At 52.3% G+C, this 19,692-nt stretch overlaps 1 protein-coding gene across 6 annotated transcripts in view; it reads left to right on the top strand.

Annotated features, from left to right (window-relative positions):
• Positions 1-772: 772 nt before the first annotated feature.
• Positions 773-19,692, top strand: part of Huwe1 (HECT, UBA and WWE domain containing E3 ubiquitin protein ligase 1) — a 231,872-nt gene continuing 212,952 nt past the window's right edge. For all 6 annotated transcript variants that reach the window (XM_077688793.1, XM_077688795.1, XM_077688794.1 and 3 more), the window contains exons 1-3: positions 773-976; positions 15,371-15,596; positions 17,195-17,314. In XM_077688793.1, coding sequence (XP_077544919.1) covers positions 15,453-15,596; positions 17,195-17,314 — 264 coding nt within the window. In that variant the 5' untranslated portion in view covers positions 773-976; positions 15,371-15,452. The remainder of the gene's footprint in view (positions 977-15,370; positions 15,597-17,194; positions 17,315-19,692) is intronic.

Below are 19,692 nucleotides of genomic sequence, written 5' to 3'. Positions count from 1 at the left end.
TTTGTCGCGAGTGCACTCATCACTCTCACAAATCGAGGCGGCACAGCTGATGCAGAACGCCCGTGTTCACCGTCGCACTACTCGCAAATCAGGCGGCTGCACACACTCAGCGTCCCAATCGCACGCTGCACACCACCGTGAGTGCTCTCCAGAAGTTCTTCGAGAGCGCCTCTATCACGATCGCAAGCCAAACACTTCGCTGCAACGGCAGGCAAAAATCACGACGACCATGCGAGAAGAGCGCAGCGACGTAACCGCTCATGCTGCGCTCATGTAAATGTGTAACAGGTCAACAGCTGCCATTTTTCTTTAATCATGACGTCACGTCCGGCAAAAAAAAAATTGCTTTTTTTTTTGCCGGGTACGCATGCGCAGTAAGGCTCGTCCACCGTTCCTTTACAAGCACATTGTCACCAGACCATAATTTTGTTTTGTTCTGAATACAAAATAATTTTTTCCGTTTTTAATAAGCGGTAAGTTTTTTTAGGTATTTTTTAAAGAATTTTGTTTCACTTTTTGGCACAATTACGTTTACTAGGTTGATTTTTTTATTTTTTTAGGCAGACCATTTAAATTCATGGCACTTGGGGCCCTTTGGGCTTCGCGTCAAAACGGTGTCGGGAAGTATTTATGAAAAAATTACACATACATTTATTGTGACATCTTGGTTTGGTTAAAAGCAGACACCAGTTTGCTTGGCTCCAGCAATCGGTGAGAAAAAGAGTGGCAAAAGTTTGTCGGCTGCGGGGCTTGAAAACAGCGGCTCTTTCAGCTCTAGTCGTACTGTCGCCCCCTGTCGCGAAAAGCTTGTGCGTTGCTTGTGTACCGGGTTCTCACCGTTCATGGTAATCGTGCAAGTGGTGTGCCTGTGTGTGCTTGTCGACATTTCTTCTTACACAGTGTGCAATGAGCGTCGGCCTGTGACTTGACCACAACAGACCACGCCACAAACGTGATTCACTCACTCCTTTGCAAGGTCAGTAGTGGCGTCCTTTTTTTTGCAAGTCAGCGGGTGCCGAAATAAACACCGTCTACTAGCTTCGGTAATGGCGACCTTTGTGCACTTGCACTCGCGCGAAAAGTCTTTGTTTGTTGGCTACTCCTTTGAACTCTACGTCGAACAAGCTGCGGGAGTGAAGTAGGGCCGTTAACGAATCCGGAGAATGAGCCCGAGATCCCCCGACGCCGTTGAAACAACTTCGTCGGCTGTCAAAGCCATCGGTCACGATGGTTAGGCCTAAGGCGCCGCCGTCACGCGTGCGCTTTCAAACCCGTAGCTCGACTCGTGGTTGCACCTCGGTCGCGGGTGGGTTCGGAGCATCATCTTTCGAAGTGCTGCTCCAGTCAACGTCAGTTGGCCTTGCAACCAACGCTGGCACGATTTTTGTTGTGCAACTCCCCCTCGCTTTCTGCGTGTTGTCTGGAAGGCCAGTGAAAGAACGATAGCGAACCCTCCCGGGCGCCTGCTGCGTTTATAAGCTCTTGTCCGAGCTTAGCGAAATCGAAGCCTGTGTCAAGCCTTAATCCAGTACACTGCTTTTGCGGGTCACCGCGTTGTGCGCGGCCCTAGCCCGCGCTTCCAGGCCGCTCTGTTGGCGAATACCGAAAACAGCTGACAGCTTTGGAGCGCATTAGCGACTCCTTGGCGCGCGAACGTCCCCTCCTCCCGCGTGGGTCTAATTGCGCCACCGCTGGCTGATCCGATACGTCGCTAGCAGTTCATTTGGTTGTTCGACACCTGTGGTAAACACGAATCTCTGCTCCGTGTTGTGGGCCTTGCTTCCAGAAAGGCGGGTGGGTTATGCAGTTGTAGGTATGTGTAGATGTCGTGCATTCCGTCTCGTTTTCGTCCTATTTTGGGGGCTGGGATGTGCAACGGGGGTGATGTCACGACGCTTTCGGCGGTGCAATGATAACCGCTCTTGTGTAGCCCGCGTTTGACGTGCCACCCAATGCGTGTTCTGTCAGCTTCCTTTGGCATGTTCACGGGACAGTCAGCAAAGCGGGTGAAAATAGTCACGGCATTAAGATATGCCCACACTGGCTTTGCAGACGTAAAATTTCTAGCCCTCTACAGGCATATCATAACTAAAACTTCAAAATTGTACGTATAAGGGGGCATGTTTGGACATGTTTACAGTGTAACAACATGAAACAATTTTTGCGAATGACGCATAGGGCAGTAGCAGCACATTCGCTCTGAGTAAATGACCTAGTACTACTATGAGTGGCAAGATCAGGCTGTTGCTGGTACCTTCCGTCTCTGGATTTTGTTGCATTGCTTGGCTCTGGCCCGATAAAAAAACTTAGTATGCTTTCCAGGAGTGGTAATTATGTGACATTTTGTCGCGTTGTTGCCAGAAACGGCCTTATGGGATTTCGCCTAAATACACTGTTGTTGCCCATCACATCGCTCGCTCTGATGTCCTCATTGGAGCATGCAGGTTCATGGTTGAGAGGCGGGCCCTTCTTTCTGTGGACACACAACTGCTAAAGTTGATCATCATAGGAAGCTTTTGACCAGAAACCTCTCTCTGTGGGCGCTTTGATTGAGCAAGTTGCTGCAAAGCCCATGTTATGAAAGCTCAATCCAGTTGAGGCACCTGTTGGGGCGGAGTTGCCACTAGAGGATTGTTTCTCACTGCATGCGTTTGCACTGCCTGTTCTGCAGTGTACGTGGTGGAAGAGCTCGGCTTTGCAGTGAAAGGGCGTAGTGGGTCTTTCTTTCCTTGAAGGCTGTGCGTTTGTCTGTGATGCTAGTACTAGGTGCAGCGTGTGGTGGTCTTGCTATACTCGTTTTTTTTTCTGTAGTCCTAGGGTAGCTGAGGGGTGGAATTGTAGCTTTCCCAGCATGCAACACTGTGCTGTGAGGTGTTCACTCCAGGCAGAGAGCTTGCTCCTTGCATAAACCTTGTGGCTTGGGTACTTGTCAGGCTGGGTTGGCACCACTGGTGTCTTCTTTGTGCATCATGTAACGGCAGTAGTTGGCTTTGGCTGGCAGAAGACTTGCTACGAACAGCCTAGTGCTAAGTTGGCTTGACGGTTTCAGTGGCAAGCTTTTTCCTAGTTTTGTGCCCTCACAAATGGAAGCAAAGCACCGTTTATGTGAAATCTCACAGCATAAACGTATGGGTATTTGGTTATATTTGGGCATATTAAAAACAACCCTGGTTCCTATTCATATCATGGGGACCCCAATCTTGAGGGAGCAAACCATCCTGCTCGACCCTGCACCAAGTACCTTGATGGTAGAATGAACCCCACATGCGTGGTGAATGAGCCCAGCCCTGACGAGGAGTTATAGGCTGCAAGAGAAGTCTCAAATGGAGGCAGTAGGAGCCCTTGTCCACCAGGAAGGGAGCTTAGTTGGAAGGCTCATTGGAGGCACCCATGGTTAATATGCGCGTGCACCGTCACTTTCCCACCACCATCATTGTCACAACTTTCCCTGCTAGAAGATGATGCAATCTGCAGAAGCCACTCGCTACCAAATCAGTCTCTGCAAATTGCAAAGTTTATGTAGTGTTGTTGGGAGCCATTACGAGGTGAAGAAGCTCCCCTCAGCAGGTGGCGTGCTTGTAGAAGTCTTTGCCAAAGGAACTCCTAAGCCAGCCTGGAGAGCTCGCAATGTGTAATCTCCAAACAAAACATCAGACAGAGAAGCTGGGTGTTGTAAAACCACACTTGGGATGGCGCGCAACTTACGGGCAGCAGATTCATCGAACTTGCCTTTGCCAGGTTACTGACCAGCTGCACATCAACCTGCTCACGAGACCTACCTTCAAGATGCCTGTGGCGCAGGTGCAGAGGACACGCATTCATTGTCCACATCCTAATTGAATGCGAGGCACAGCACTTCCCAGAGACAACTTGTTCCACTATCGTACTTCTAAGCCGGTGATCCCATCATTTCCAATGATGGTGATCACCATTTCCAATGAGCACCATTTCCACCACCATTTCCAATGGGAATCACCATTTCCAATGAGCAAGGGAGGTCAAATTTTTGCACTTCATTTCACATCACACCTAGTCGCACTTGTCTCAATACACCGGCCATTTTAGCTGCCAATTTTAGTGATGATCATAATTTTTGGCGCTGTTTGCCCTCTTCTGTTGGCCTCACACCATTAAAGGAAGTAGGACAGTGATGACGAGGTTCAGTAAAGTGGGATTCACATGACGGAGAAATCCTGTCCTTCTGGCCTGCGGAGCCTGCTCACGCAGCCAGTTCTAGGGTGCGCCCCTCGGCTGGGAACACCCGCAGATGCTCCGGGAACGGAATTGCCTCCGCATGTTTTTGCTGGACGGCGGTGGACCTCTGCGGGGAATGGCACCTGTTTTTGGAACTGTGCTCACCGCCGTTGCAGATTGTACCAGGTGCAAGGGCGGCTTTTTCAAGGTGGCGGGGTCGAAACTGGGACAAGTGTGGGCGCCGGAAAACCACGCCTTGGCATTTCGGGGCGCTGTGGGCGATCGAGAGCTGGGGTGTGGGCCTCTCGAGAGCCGCCTCGCTTCCTTCGCACTGTGGATGCCCCGCCAAGCCGGACCACCCGGTGGCGTTGTGTTGACGCCACATATCCGTCCGCCGTGTGAATCCCACCTAAGGGACGGTGAGGAGGAGGAGGAAGCTGCGGCGTTTGATGGCCTGATGTCACACAGATACAGCACTGTGAATGTGGTGGACTGGTTATTCGGACCCCCAAAGGGCCATGCAGACAAGTTTGATTCATTCGAAAGATTGCCTTGTTAGAACCACACTGACGTGGGTCTTTGCTCAAATAAGCAGTGTAATTAGGGAAACAGGGAATGGCCTTGCGACCCACCAGCTCATTTCCCACAAGAGAACCTATGATGTCATATGTGCCCAGCTGTGCGATTGGCGGAGGGTGGCAAACACAAATTAGAATGAGCTGTTTGTGCTTAAATGTAGTGCAAAGTGATTTTACAGCAGCAAGAATAGTGCGGTAAACAACGAAAGTTGTGAAGATACACATTAACAGAGGAGTACCGATACGCACCGACTGGGCGCATTACGCTTGCTTTAGCTGCACAGCACACTGCTGCTTTGGAGTTGTCTGTAAGCGACGTCTTACATGCTGCACCTGTTTGTCGAGCGTACCCCATGTTCACAAAAGGATTACTTTCTACCGTAACAAAAGCAAGCCAGGTGCAAATACGGTCAAAAACAAAGCAACGGCCAGCAACGCCCCGTGGCTCAGTATGGTAGCACCATCTGGGAGGACTGACGGTAAACAAGGCTGCAGAGCCGAATGACGCACTGGAAGTTTGTTTGTGTCTTCATGGCAGAAGCCACGAAAACACACGGTTTGGTGGGAGAATAAAAATTTTGACCTAAATTGATCAATTTCTTTGCGAATTTGGCATTGTTTGATGCCGAACAAGCGCTGGGGACAAGCTATAAAACACGAACGCAACAAAATTGTATTTTGTCTGCATGGCCCCTTAAGGGACGGCAAAAATAACCGAAGAATCGGGCAGTCCGGAAAAGCAAATGGTGCCTGGAACCGTTAAAAATCGGTCGTCGACTCCACCACCGTGTGTGTGCCTTCCTTCGTCGTGCCACTCACTCATCAATGCATGGGCTGTTAGAACAGATGGGGAAGGGCGGGCGTCGCATCTTTTCCCGCATTCTTGTCGTTGAGGGCTGCTCTCACCACTTCGCCAGCATGCTTCAATAGCCAGCACAGATGTTGATTTGAGCCAGTTTTTTGTGTGGCATGGCGATGAAGCAGCTTATTCTACTTCCAAGGGGTTTCACTTGGTTACCAACTTGGTCTCAACACTATTGGGTCGGAACTGTAGCCGCAAATGTCTCGTGTGTACGGCACTGTTGTAATGCAGGGCGATGGCTGCTTGCAGACAACTCTGATGAGGCGTGTGAGCATGCTCTGAACCAACAGATGAGCAGCAACGCTCAACTCTCTGTGGCGCAACAGCCTCAGCTTTTTTTTAGACTGCCGATCGGTGGGCTTATTTTTTTCCCAGCTAATGATGGCAGGGTGGTGGCGTGAGGTGTAGTGAGGGCACTACAAAGCAGATGATCAGAGCAGCCGGTTTCCCTCCCTCTCATGTCTTGTGGCGTGATTTTCTTACTGCCGCGTGCGTTTTGTTGCGTTGAATAACCCTGGGGGGCTATTGGGAGATGAGGGAAAGGGAGTCGAAAGCCTCAGCTGCGGTAGGGATATGTGCATGAGCTATGTTTAATTGGGGTTGTTTTGCCCGTTTAATGTTGGTTTTGCCTGTTATCATTTCCCTTACGATGCGTTTTACCGCCTTGAGGTAGTTTTCGCTTCCAAACGTGCCCCAATCAGGCGCGGGCCCCTATGGTATTTGGGTTGGAAACACGTAGCCGGGCCGGGCCCAGGCCACAAGGTTAAGGTCTGTGGCCGGGCCGGACCGGACCGTCAGCCTTCTTCGTCGGGTCGGGCCGGGCCTACTGCGATAAGCACCGGGCTCGGGCTGGGCTCGAGCCCGAATGTTCGGCCCGTGCACAGCTCTAGTCTGTCTCTTCACTAAGACTGGTGATCACCTCACAACAAAACAAGTCCTCCTGCTGAGCCTCATGCAGTCAAGAAGAGTGTCCTCCCCAGTCAAGATGCCTGTGCGCTGAGCTTGCGAAGCACGGGGACTCCTGCACATTGCGCTCCTCTCACGCTGAGAAAGGCCGTGGCCCTCAGCATCCTCCCCGGCTTCTCTGGCCAGTTGGATGTCGGCAACCACATTTGTGGCAGCTTTGCGTTAGTGAACTTTGTATTTGAAGCGTGTCAGGGCCCATGGCACGAGCCTCCTGCTGGGCTTGCGGATGCGGGACAGCCATGTGATTGGTCTCAATCGTGAACTTGAGCCCCTTTACGTACATCTCAAACTATGGCCAGACACTCCTTCTCGGTGACCGAGTAGTTTCGCTCTGCCGGTGTCAGTGCATGGGTCGCAGTTCTCCTTCCACCTGAAGGGGACCTGCCCCTAGGCCGAGGTCACTCGCATCCGTCTGGATCACGAACGGCCTGCTCAGATCCGGCAGTTTCAGTGATGCAGTGTCTGCAACAGCTTCCGCCAGCTGGCGTAGGCTCCTCTCCCCACTCCCAAGGGGCGGATTTTGCTTGCAGGCGCACGCAAGCGGGGGATAAACTGGCGGTAGTAGCCGACCATCCCTGGGAAGCGCCGGACTCCGTGGGAAACTCCAAGATCGCCCGGAGTTTCTCGGGATGGGGGGACACCTGTCCGCGTTCAATCCGATAGCCGAGCAGACTCACTTGAGCGCTGCATATTTGTGCCTTGGCAGGATTGATGGCTATGCCAGCCGCCCTGAGTCTTCCCAGGACGGCTTTGAGGTGGCAGAGGTGCTCCTCGAAGGTGTGGGAGTAGACGACAATGTCATCGAAATAGGCGAGGGCGTGCTGCCACTTTGTCTCACCGGTCACCCGGTGGATCAAGCGTTGGAATGTGCTGGGACTCCCGCACAAACCGAAGGGCATACGTGCGAACTCATACCGCCCCAGGTTGGGCGGCAAAAATGTGTGGACCAGGGTTCTTACTGCGACCTATCTTGTACTCGAGACGGCCGCAAGGCTGGCGTAGCGGCAGAGAACAGCAAGGAACACAGAAGATGCACCGAAATGGCCAAACCCGCATTTATCGGGTGCTCCAGTAACGTAGTTCGGCTCTGTGCTCGTCCTGACCCAGCCGACTGGCGAAGATCAGGAGACAAGCGCGCACACAGGAAGGCCAGAGCTCCGGTCTGTGGTGTCCGGCCGCACGAACGCAAAGGCCCCTTCCCTTGTCCCGCACGCCCAGACCGGGGCCCCGACGGACCGGTCACGTGGAGGGGGTCTGCCAAAGAGAGAGAGGCAACCTTCCCCTCTCGCCTTAGGACTGGGGAAAGTGCCAGGACTCTGGGTTTTCCTCACAAGTGACCGCGAAGTGACCGCGCGTGACCTGTGCATAGCACAGGTCACGCTCCAGCTTTTATTAACACCACTGGTGATGGTGGGGACAAACGTCTGCCCATGGTGATGATAGCTGCACTGGAAGCATATGATGTTCGTGCCACTTGCAAGCACGGTCTCATCACGAGTGGCCATGGTACAGATAGCGTTCTTGTAGCCATTGTCTTTTGGGCCAGGGTAAAAATTGGGCTTGTGAAGAGCTTCATGTTGAATTCGAAATGCGGAGCGCGCTGGCTCCGCGAAGAGCAGGTACTCCGAAGCTGCCTTTGGAACACAGCCGCTCCCTCCGGAGCAAAGTGCCGAACCATGACGGGAACAGGAAATCCCCAGTATTCTTTGCGCCGCGCCTTCCTGAAATTGTCTGGTTCCCGCGGGCGCATTCATACCGTGCTGCGGGGCTGGAGTAGGCAGAGAAGGCGAGCACTGGCCGGAAGCGCAGACGGCGGCAACGTTGGCAACCTCACGCGGCAAAAGTAAGCGCCCTAATGAGTTCCGGCCGACTCCGCCGATTTCGGCGGAGCTACTTTTCTTGCTCCATGGAGCGATATCGGCTGCGACAGCGCTCCCGATCTGCCATTGGAACGTGTCGGCTCCACACAGAGCAGAAAAGTTGCTTCGAAATTGCTCTGAATCTGCCATTGGAATTCAACACCAGATAGTTGTTTCGGTGTGGGTGAGACTCGCAGGCAGAAATTGCGGCTGCCATTCTTCTCAAGGGCTTCCTTGGTAAAGTCGGCAGGCCAGCATGGAGGGTGTAAGGAGTGGGATTAAGTTGTGGAGGACATGTGTGCATTGCATTCTGGTATAAGAAGCTGCTGCACCCAGCTCCACTATTGGGTGCGCTTCACTCGTGATGGTGCTGTGCCAAGCGGAAGGGCCACCGCCAGCATGAGCAGTGACAGGGTTACATGGGCGGCGGTGAAAGCGGTTCACTGGTGCTCACGCCCTCAGGAGACAGACGGCCCTGGTCTGCGTAATCAGCTGGACGGTCATCATTTCTGACCATGAAGTGCGCTTCGCTGGCTGTCCACGTTCTGCATTGGCCTTGGTGGCCTGGAACCACCAGTTTGCGAGCAGCTCCGCCCACTGGCACGCACAGCACCAGATTCGGGGGGCATTGGTAGGGAACTGCTCCAAAAAGCTGCGCCGAGAGGATCAGGTGCCTGAAGGAAATGTGGAAATGAAAGGGTCTTGCTGGCAGTGCTGTGTAATGTGATCGTGGGATTGCATGAATTATGGTGTGACAGAATTGTAAAGATTCCTTGCCGACGTGCATTGCGAATGACGAGTTGAATTCCAGGTGCTGCGAGCTCCTGCTGGTGGCAAAGTGTACAAACTCGAGAGGTCCTTTCATTAGAACAGTTTTGGAAAACGACCCCAACTGGTGTATCGGCACGTGCAGGGAAAAATTGTCCAACTTGTGACTGCAAACAGAACTCTGCCTTCACCAAGTTTAATTTTATTCGGGGCCATAGTTAATAGGTGACGCTGCTTCCGCCTTTGTTGGCGGGCCAGAATGGCTGCGGGAGTTGTAGAGTTGTTACTTGCGCCAGTGTCGCCACCGGTCGCTCTTGCATGCTCGCCTTGTCCAGTCTTCTCGCAGGGAGCAAACAGAGTGTGCCACTTCTGCTCTGCGGGAAAGGTGAATCCCAGGGCCTTCTTTTGCAGAGCACCTCAGCTGGGTTCATGTGCCGAAGCGCTCCTCCAGCTTCTGCCATTGGTCAGATTGCTTTTGGGGCAGCCGCACACTGCCTTTAGCAACTGCCCAGGAAGAGCATGCACCGTAACTGTGTATGCAGCGCGGGAAACTGGTAGGTCTGCTGCAGGCAGAGCCTCGTCTCGTGCAAGGGACGTGGCCGGGGGAGCGGGCAAAAAGGTTGCCCGAAAAGTGGGCTGTTGTGCGGATAGATTCTGGAAGTAGAGGCACCCACAGCCTTTGCAATGTGTGCTGGCACTGTCAAGTGCAGTCATCACTTTGATTCTTTGTGCCAGCTTGGTTTGTTTCTTGCGAGATGAATGGTCGCTACCTGTGGGATGCTAACCAAGGTTTTTGCCCAACGTGTGCGAGATATCGGTGCTAGTTAAGGATCCCCAGGTGGTCAAAATTAATCTGGAGCTCTCCACTACGGCGCGCCTCATCGCCTGCGCTGCATCGGCACGTTACACGCTGCATTCAATCAATTCCCTATGAGGCAGTGGAACGCTTGAGAGAGAGAGAGAGAGAGAGAGAGAGAGAGAGAGAGAGAGAGAGAGAGAGAGAGAGAGAGAGAGAGAGAGAGAGAGAGAGAGAGAGAGAGAGAGAGAGAGAGAGAGAGAGAGAGAGAGAGAGAGAGAGAGAGAGAGAGAGAGAGAGAGAGAGAGAGAGAGAGAGAGATTTAATAAAAACGAGCAAATTTGGTGCTAGATGGCAGGGGCACCAGCCCTGTGGGGGCGTCCTTAGTCCGGGATGCCCTGGTCCTGGCTGGCTGCCTGGGCTCTAGCGACGACTTCTTGTTGCGCCGCAAGGTCCGAGCTGGTCAGCCAGTCCGCCCACTGCTCGTAAGTAGGGTTGGGGATTGGAGATAAAGACGGGGATTGCTGGCATTCCCATACCAGGTGGTATGGGCCTCGTGCGCTTGTATGGTGGCACCACTGATGCGCTGTGTTCAGCGCCATCTAGCTGACAACGGAGGCATAACTTCTGAAGTCTGTGAGCAAACGACGTCCGGAGCATAGTATTCCGCGCAGTACGATTATTAGAAGAGAAAGAAGAAATTACCGCTATTCTGTTGCCATGCGATACGAACAGCCAAACGGTACTTTATTAAATAGAATATGGTTCGCAAAGCCTAAAGGCGACAGGAAAGCGATTCATCACACAAAAACGAGTTTTATACAAGCGCAGCGCGCGGTCGCACTGTCATTTCGCAACGGCCTCCACTGAACACCAGGCAGCGTCGCCCAAATAAAAGATAAAAATGAAAAGACGGAAGCCCGCGATGTTACCAAGAGAACGAGAGGAGTGCCGGCATGGAGGAAAGAAAAGGTAGGAGAGGCCCTGACGTCACATTTGTGAAGCCGAGTCCCGCCATGACTTGAGCCCACTGAGCCCAGCACTCTATCCCATCATCCCTTGCTGCCTCCGGTTTGATTTGACTAACATGGCGTCGCCCTGCCCTCCCGCTTCGAAGCGAAAACAGCTTCGTCGCTAATTCCTCTGTGCGATGTCATGTTCTAAGCTGTTGATTTCGCCTTCAATTAGCCCATTCTAACCCTCACCCAAAGTTTCAATCGAAAAACGGCCTTCGTTTTTGAGATAGGACGATTTTTCAGCTCTTAAAGGGGAACTGACACAAAATTTTGAAGGCGAGATAACTTCGGAGATAGATTGGTGGGAACACATATACATCATCTGCAAAATATCAGCGGCGAATACAGCCTAGATCATATTTAAAATCAATTTTAAAGTGTGCGAAACGCAACCGAGCAGCCAGCAGAGGACCACGCGCAATCGACATCCCGAAGATATTGTGTAAATAAACAACATCCAAACACGTCACGAGTTTGTGTTTGCCGCTTCCGCACTGCCGGCGTTTTTTGCCGGCTCGCCGCTCCAATCGGAGGGCCGGAGGGCGGAGCTTCTGCTCTCGAGAACGAATGACCCGATCGTTGGCGGCGGAGGCGCCGTGATTTCGTCAGCTCATCGGGCAGCTGGCCGCGACCAAAGTTCTACAGCGATTCCAGGCACTCTGTTTCTATTACTGTTTATTACCATTGGATGCGAAAACGCGCCGGAGGCACGAAAAGCCCACTGAGCTAGCCGCACGGTCGCTGTGCAGGCGGCGGCCACGGCCGTGAAGTGGCCCAGGCCGGCGCAGGTAGCTCGAGTGATAGCTTGTTACCGCTGCACGAAATTGTCCCCAAGTCCCGACCATGGTGGCTTACATGAGAAAGGAGTTGATGCGATGGCGGGTTGCATTAAAAATTGTCATCTGCACCGCTTACGAGAGCGGCACTCGAATATCCGCCGCAGTGCCAAGCCGAACAGATCTGTAGGCAGACCTGTAGGCAGACCGGCTGGCCGGCCGGCTGCTCCCAGCGCGCGTCTTGCCACCCACCGTCTCGAGCGTCGCGCGTCGTTCTTTAGCCGCGGTAGCATTTGCACTCACAGCGCCTGCGTCACATCCACGGTCGCTTTTTTATTAAGCGCCTCACGAGATCAGTACGTGGGGGCATTCGCAGAAACTGCCGTCGATGCGGATTCGACAGTGCTACGGCGGCTCTGCTCTGTGATATCCCTCCGACGGTCACGTGGTCAGCTTTGTTCACACAAAATCCATTGTTTCGCGGCACTCGCTGAAACCGAAACTGCGACTGGCCGCATTGAAAATGCCTCTAATTAAACAACCGTCGCACGCTGAAGCAAATGAGGTTTCTACAGGTTATAAGTAGGTCACTAGCTACTTATCGCAACAAAAAAAACAAGATGCAAAATTTTTGTGTCAGTGCCCCTTTAGCCTGGCAAAGTAGCGTTTGTCGTCGTAATAGCAACAGGCTCGCGGGATGGCCAACGCAGACGACGGGAGCATTGTTTGGGGTCGTACAGCACTGCGGTCTTTGCGCGCTATGTCTCAGCAGCGATAAATTTCACTTCACTTCACAACGGAGAAATGCAAAGTAAGCAAAGAACGAACTGTGGCTCTCGCCAACGCTGAGCGAAGGGGATTTTCCTGGCAGGTCGCCGGCGGCGGCAGCGGCTCGCTCCGCCGATCTCGACGTGTCGTTAGCGCCGCTGCGGCCGGGGTAGTTAAGGCCGCCTCCGACGGCAGAGTTTTCAAACTGGCTTAATCTAAAAACGTTTGTCGTAGCGACTGCGCTGGTTTGCAAGCGTAGCAAGGGCCCTAAAAGTTTGTCCGTTCTATTCGCCCAGATTTGGCCACCGCAGTTGTAAACAAGTAAGCAACATTGTCCATGGGCTCAAGAAAAATGACGCCACTTCCTCCACACTTTTCGCAATGCATTGGGATGCAAGGGGCCTCTCCTGAGTATTCTTTCCTCCATGAGTGCAGGAGTGTGCATCTGTGTGTGCATCGCCTCCCGGAAGCGATAATGTATGTGAGAGGGAAGGCGTGATCGCTCCACCAGCGGAAAATTTTTTGTGGGGCCGCCGGCCCCGAAGAGCACGAAATAACGGCATAACGTCCCAACGATGCCAGTAACGAACGCCTTGGTTGCTGCGGTCGCTTTGGTGGATTTCATTTATTGAGCTTTAGATCAGAACGGCTGGGTTAGAACTGCTGGCATAACCAAGCAGCTGGCGGACAGCTTATTGTGAGGAGAAGACTGACTACGCGACTTCATGGTGCTTGCAGAAGCGAATTTCTCCCGTGGATACACTCCACTGTGCCTTGTACATGTCAGGAAGTGATTTGATGTGTTGTGTGTGCGAAATAGCGGCAAAAGGTTTGTGTGTATATTGCGACACCAAGGATAAGCGGCTTCAAGAGCCCGAAGATTCAGGTTTGTAGAGGCAGGTATTTGAAAATGCCAACTGCTTGAGTAAACACTACCTTAAACTGCTGAAACTACGATGAGTTCGTTGGATGGGCTCATAAAAATATCGCAATGCTTTTTGAAGTGCTTTCATAAGTTTATAAATGCGTACTTAATATGCTAATAATTTTGGCGTAGATGCGCTAGACGAGGCTTTCATGAAAGCCTCTGAACGTTTGTTTACCTTTTTTATTGCTCGACGTAGACACGGGCACAGATATGGTAGGTCGCTCAACAGGAGCTTTAATTGTGCACGAATGATTCCTCTCGCATTCGGAGTGCCCTTGATAAAATAAGACCATTTTGAATAATGTAGATTGTTTCAAAGCTGACAGATTTGTACGTGATGTTTGTGTGACTACGCTGGCATGACTACATGCCTGCGTGAATAGTTGTGCTGGTGCAAGTTATCTTTGTCAGCAAAAATATTTTGCGCAACAAGCCCCACTTGAACTCATTTTTCACCGACTGTCGCCGAAACGCAAACTACAAGTTGTACAGGAACATAAGTTTGAGATATTTGAGAGTCCTTTCAATAAAAGTGTAGATGCGAGTCTCCAAATTGTGGCTGGTGTGTGTCCATCTGTTTACGGTTGTGTCGCAGTGTAGCGTGAATATTTACGTTTCTGTTTTCATTTTGAAGCTTCATATTTTGCTGGTATGACTACGTACAATTCAAGAATGCATATCCGTGGGTTGTTCCATGTGTTTTCTGATGCGTGCCCAGATTATACTGACACCAAAGGCTATTTGAGGCGCGACAAAAATATGCACTGGATGCACGGCATAGCGGTCTTACACCAAGTAGCGTGCACATACGCAAATCCACCTATGGATCTGTTCTTTTTATTTCTTTTCGGGTACTATGTGCTTCGTGAACGTCGGCGTCGGAGGCAGCTGATCCGTGTACTGTCGTCTGCTTTTATTGGAGAAGGGGCGCTTTCTAAATTATTTCAGCTTGTATTCCCGCACAACTTGTCAGCGTAACAGTTCTATTAATATAACAATTGTGAATTTAAAAAAACGCGGTAATTGTTGTATACTTATTTTACGGTTATTGTTTAAATTAAGCCGTGTAGCGAACTGATGTATATGTTTATTTTGTTCTTCAGAAAAAATTCCGCCGCCGCTCCCAGGTGGCGCCACATGTTTATTTGAAACTGCAGTGCACGAGGCCCATAGGGTGCCAGGGGATGGGCAGTAGGCACATGTCGCGTAGTATTGGGTAGGGTACATTTTGTGGAGTAGTGTACGGTGGGGGTAAGAGTTAGTTTGTAGCCTTCGGAGGGTAGTGGCTTCGAGACGACTAAGGCGAGGGTGAGGGAGAGGATATCTGCGGCGGCTGAGGTGGTAGTGGGTGAGGAGATCCAGGGGGGTGAGAGGGGTATCTGGGCAAGGAGTCTGCCGGTCGGAGACGGCCTGGCGTGCATACTCGCAGGTAGCGGCGTGGGCCGCATCGTTTCCGGGCAGGTCAGCGTGGCCGGGTGCCCAGATGAGTTGGATGTCGGGTAGTTCGTAATTAGCCTGAAGGATGCGGAGAGGATGCGGATTATTCTGAGTTATGGGGGAGGACCGCAGGGTCAGAAAAAGAGGAAGTACAATATGCCCAAGCCTTCCGAAAGGGTAGGTAGTTTGCCACGCATAAAACAGACTGGGTTGATGGGGGCTTTCCCTGTGCCGTGTGGTGGTTCGTGTAAGCTGGTCTCATTTTGCGGCCGCAGTAGTGCTGGCCAGGTGATTCCAAGTGGCCTGCTCTGAAAGCCTGTTGCAGCTTTGGGGGGGGCCCTGGAGCCGCTGCAGTGTTGGTTGCGTGCCTCTGTCTGGGTGTGCTTTTGCGGCAGCTGTCTCCCCCTCCTTTTCCCCCGCAGTGGTGAGCAGGAGGCCGGACCATGGGCGGGTGGGAGTGAGCCGTCGGGGGCAGCAGCAGCAGCGCCCCGCTGAGTGTGCGCCATGAAGATCGAGCGTAGCCGGCTGAAGAAGAGCTCCTCGGAGGTGCCGCTAGACTGCCGCCTCCTCGTGGAGCGCCTCAAGAGCTGCTCCCAGGAGGAGCTGCTCCAGGAGCTGCAGGCCGTCAAGAGCTGGAACTGGGGCAAGGTCGGTCCGCTTCTCTCTCCGGGCCACTCCTCCAGTGTTCTGGAAGTGAAGCGCGCAAGTGCGAATTCGCAGCTTTGAACAAAAGAAAAAGAAAAAGGCGGACATGTAAACCGGAAAGTCTTGTTCACATGTGACTGGGGCGGTCGGGCCATTTCCCGTGGATCATGGTGCCTTATGTTTCGGACCTTTGTGGTTGCCCAGAGGAAGCAGATTTGCTCTTGGGCCCCTGTGGTGCAATACTGCGCTTATTCGGGTGTGTTGGTTAGGCATTTAAGCGAGACGAAAACAAGTAATGAAGCGGCGGGAACAGTTTAGTGGCCCTCGTTTTGGCGCTGCCCTTTCCTCCCTTCTCTTTTAATAATTGAAACCCCACAGAGGTGACCGTCTTGAAGAATTTCCCCTGACAAACTGCTGGCCCCCTGGCACTGATTCAGGGAGGGAGGGCTGAATTCAGGGAGGGCTGAATTTGTAATCTGTTTTGTTTCAAAAAAATTACGCCCATCTTCCCGCGAGGGAACCCTGATGTGATGCGACGCATCGGGGGGGTTCAATTGGCGTTTCCATTGGGTCGATTCTCTAAATCGCGGGAAACGTGTTGTGAACGCGTACGATGCATTTCCATCACATGCGGGTGTTCTCATACGCGGGAAGGTGGGCGTAATTTTACTTTTCATGCACATGCATATGCGACATGAGAGAGTACACGTGTTTTAGCGGCACTGGCCACCAAGCGTTTGGACTGACGCTGGTATTGGATTGCGTCAGTCCACTCGCTGAAGGGACTGTTGCTTCATCGGAACATCTCATCTTCTTCAAGTCAAGCACGGAGGTATCGTCAAGCAAAGTCAAGTCAAGGGCGAGAGCGAGCGACTGACTGATCTGGCGCCGTGCGCTCCCCCGCTTATATTCCTGCTTTTGAAAGGAGAGGAGCCGGGGGGAGAGTCGCGCGCATGCGCACGCTTGCGCGCCGGAGCAGACGCGAATGTAGGTGAAGCGCGCGCACACCAGCTGTTGTTATGATAATGAGACGGAACGGGAGCGCTGCGCACAGCTGTCGGAGAGAACGGAGGAGAGTTGCACATGTGCGCGACGACGGAGGGACATAGCCGAGAGCAAGAGATGCGTCGCATCTAATAGCGCAGGCAGCTGCAGTGCTCAGATTTCTGAGCCGTCTGTTAAAAACCATTTTTCACTTGCGCCGGAAAGGTTGGCCAGAATAATGCCTTCCCTGTGCGGATAGATGTCGGCTCTGGGGGTTGAATTGTGTGAGCAAGCGGCAGCGCAACTGATGGGACAGAGCCAAAAGGGGGCCAGCACTTGCGCTTGCCATCAGCCCAATGATTTCATTGGATCGAACCCCGAGCCACTTTATTTCAGAGGGGCTGGGTGAGCCCCAGCAGGTTGTCTGTCCACTGGCGGCCCCCGCAGCTGTTTGCAGTGCGAGCAGCACACGTTGTGCCGGGGTTGCAAGGCCCAGGTGGGGCTCGCCAGGTCTTGGCGATGCGGCCGTGCCCCCATTTGGCCGGCCCTGCTGGGCAGGCGGTCTCTCTTTTGGCCCTGCAGCGACGCTGCCCCCTCCTCTCCTCCTCCCTGTGCAGTGTGAGCTGTACCACTGGATCGATGTGCTGGACCTGTTTGACTCGCTGCTCGAGGCCGCCTGCCACACGGCCCAGGAGGGCCAGTGGTGCCTGCACTGCGACCGCCCCGGCTGCGAGCAGGTGGGCACCGGCCAGGCTCTGCGTGTCGTGGGTCGCATTGGGAGACTGTGGTTTTTATGCCAGTTCACTGCTACGCAGCACAGTCAAAAGCCACTGTCACCTGCTTTTTTTTTTTTTTGTAGCGGCAGATGTTTTTTCCAAACCGCTTTTTTTCTTGTTATTTATTGGCCGACTGGGCCGCTACAGGGGGGTGGCTTACAATACAAAACTGACATAACAACCACCATGAAGAACCAATTTATGGCTGGTGATAGATACTGAACTCTACAATTTATATCAGACACATCACAAAATTATACATCGCAGTACTACCCGCCGCGGTGGCTCAGTGGCTAAGGCGTTGCGCTGCTGAGCACGAGGTCGCGGGTTCGATTCCCGGCCGCGGCGGCCGCTTTTCTGATGGAGGCGAAAAGCAAAAACGCCCGCGTGCACGAGATTTCGGCGCACGTTAAAGATCCCCAGGTGGTCAAAATTAATCCGGAGCCCTCCACTACGGCGCGCCTCATCGCCTGCGTTGCGTCGGCGCGTTAAAACCCTGCAATCAATCAATTACATCGCAGTACTACATCCCCAGTGCTGGGCACGAGGTCGTGGGTTCGATTACCGGCCGCAGCAGCCACTTTTCTGATGGAGGCGAAAAGCAAAAGCGTCCGTGTGTACGAGATTTCGGCGCATGCTAAAGATCCCCGGGCGGTCAAAATTAATCCTGAGCCCTCCACTACGGCGCGCCTCATCGCCTGCGTTGCGTCGGCGCGTTAAACCCTACAATCAGTCAACTACATCCCCAGACATACACGAGGCAAGGGACTTCAGGTACATGCAACTGCATTGTTACAGAAAAAACGAGGAAGTGTTCGGGAGGATTCACCTGAAAAAATAATTTTTGACATTGGTTTCAAAATGTTCCGCAGTTTGAGAATCATTTACAGCATTTGCTAAATCATTGCAGCCTTTCATAGTTCTTGGGAGAAAACAGTATGCGTATGTGTTCACACGAGGTTTACAGAGTAGAAATTTCGTGCAGTGTTCACTTCGCAGGCTCCGTACCTGTCGCGGAATTGGGCACTGCTCTGCATCAAAGTTTAACCTATTTTGGGAGAGCAAAAACCAGAATGTGTCTGGCTCTGCGACGGCCTTCCAGGAGGGGGTGTAAATGTGCTTCTTGCCGCGTCTGTTACAGAATACCTTGGGGGAGTAAATGTAGCCGTCCTTTCGTGTGCCCACTCCATTTCCACAGCTGTTAACTTTACGGGGGCCGGAGTGAATTCTGATTTGTGACATAAGAACCGTGACTGTCTTCAACAGTAGAGCAAGCATAAGCGACATGTTGGGTCCATTTGCGGCCTTCAGACATTGTTGCTCCCAAGTACAGTGAAACCTCGTTAAACCGTACGTGCGGAGATGCGAAGGAAGTGCGGACCAACCAGCACTGCCATTTATCCAAATGCATTAGGTAAGAGGGAAGTTGAGTAGGATTTGGCTCAACTACGTTTAAAAAGAAACTATGCAGGGGTGAGACAGCTACGCATATTGCGCAGTTTTGATACAAAAGTGTTTTCCTGCGCCGGGCTGCTCCAAAAGCTTTGAATTCGCAAAAATTGCGCCAAACTGCTCCAAAACAGTCTGAGAGCCAAGGATTTTAACGCTCCCGTCAGTTTCGGTGGGGAAAAATGCTTACTGACGGCATAATTTTCCAGCACCCCAAAGGTGATGCTGTTTGTAAAGGATTAATCAATTGATCATTTAATAAAAAACCCGTACAAATTTTCCCCAAGATAGTCTTTTTTAAAGTCACAATGTCACGTTTCACATGTTATATTCTATGAGATTTTAAAGTCTTTCCATATAAAACCATTGCAAAGTCGTGTAGAAAAAATACTTATGTGTACTGAAGTGACAAACTACGTGTGCAAGTTGATGAAAAAAGGGCAATTTTCGGAGCGCCGTGTCTCCTGAACATCATCACGGGGCACCGCCATCTTGGTGTGGAGAAGATTGGGAAACATAGCCGCCGAGCGAAGCAGTTGCTCGTGGTTCAGTTAGAGTGCTCTTCGCCGATTTCTACCGTGGGGATGGTTATGAGGGTGGCTGGGTTTACATTTAGTCGTTTGGTCTGTTGCGGGAAGTTGCGCGACTCGAAAGACGGGAGTTCATCAGAAACATGGTGCCCGCGAATTTGCCGTGTTTCGGCCTTGAGTGTGAGGCGCGGTGCGTGCTTGAATGGAAATTTCGGACTCATTGCGGTGTTATAAAATGCTTAAATATTGCTGCCTTTGACAGCGAGCTTGCGAGTGGCGGGAATGGGACGATCGACACTGTAGAAGGGGCGGCGCAGGCTACATCGCCGCAAAATGCTCAAGCAGTGTCCGATAGCGGGA

Source organism: Haemaphysalis longicornis, unplaced genomic scaffold, assembly GCF_048455015.1.
Source record: "Haemaphysalis longicornis isolate Haplotype H1 unplaced genomic scaffold, Haemaphysalis longicornis Haplotype H1 scaffold_10, whole genome shotgun sequence".
Taxonomy (NCBI): Eukaryota; Metazoa; Arthropoda; class Arachnida; order Ixodida; family Ixodidae; genus Haemaphysalis; species Haemaphysalis longicornis.
Note: the sequence above shows the minus strand (reverse complement) of the source record. Positions and strands in the feature narration are given on the sequence as shown.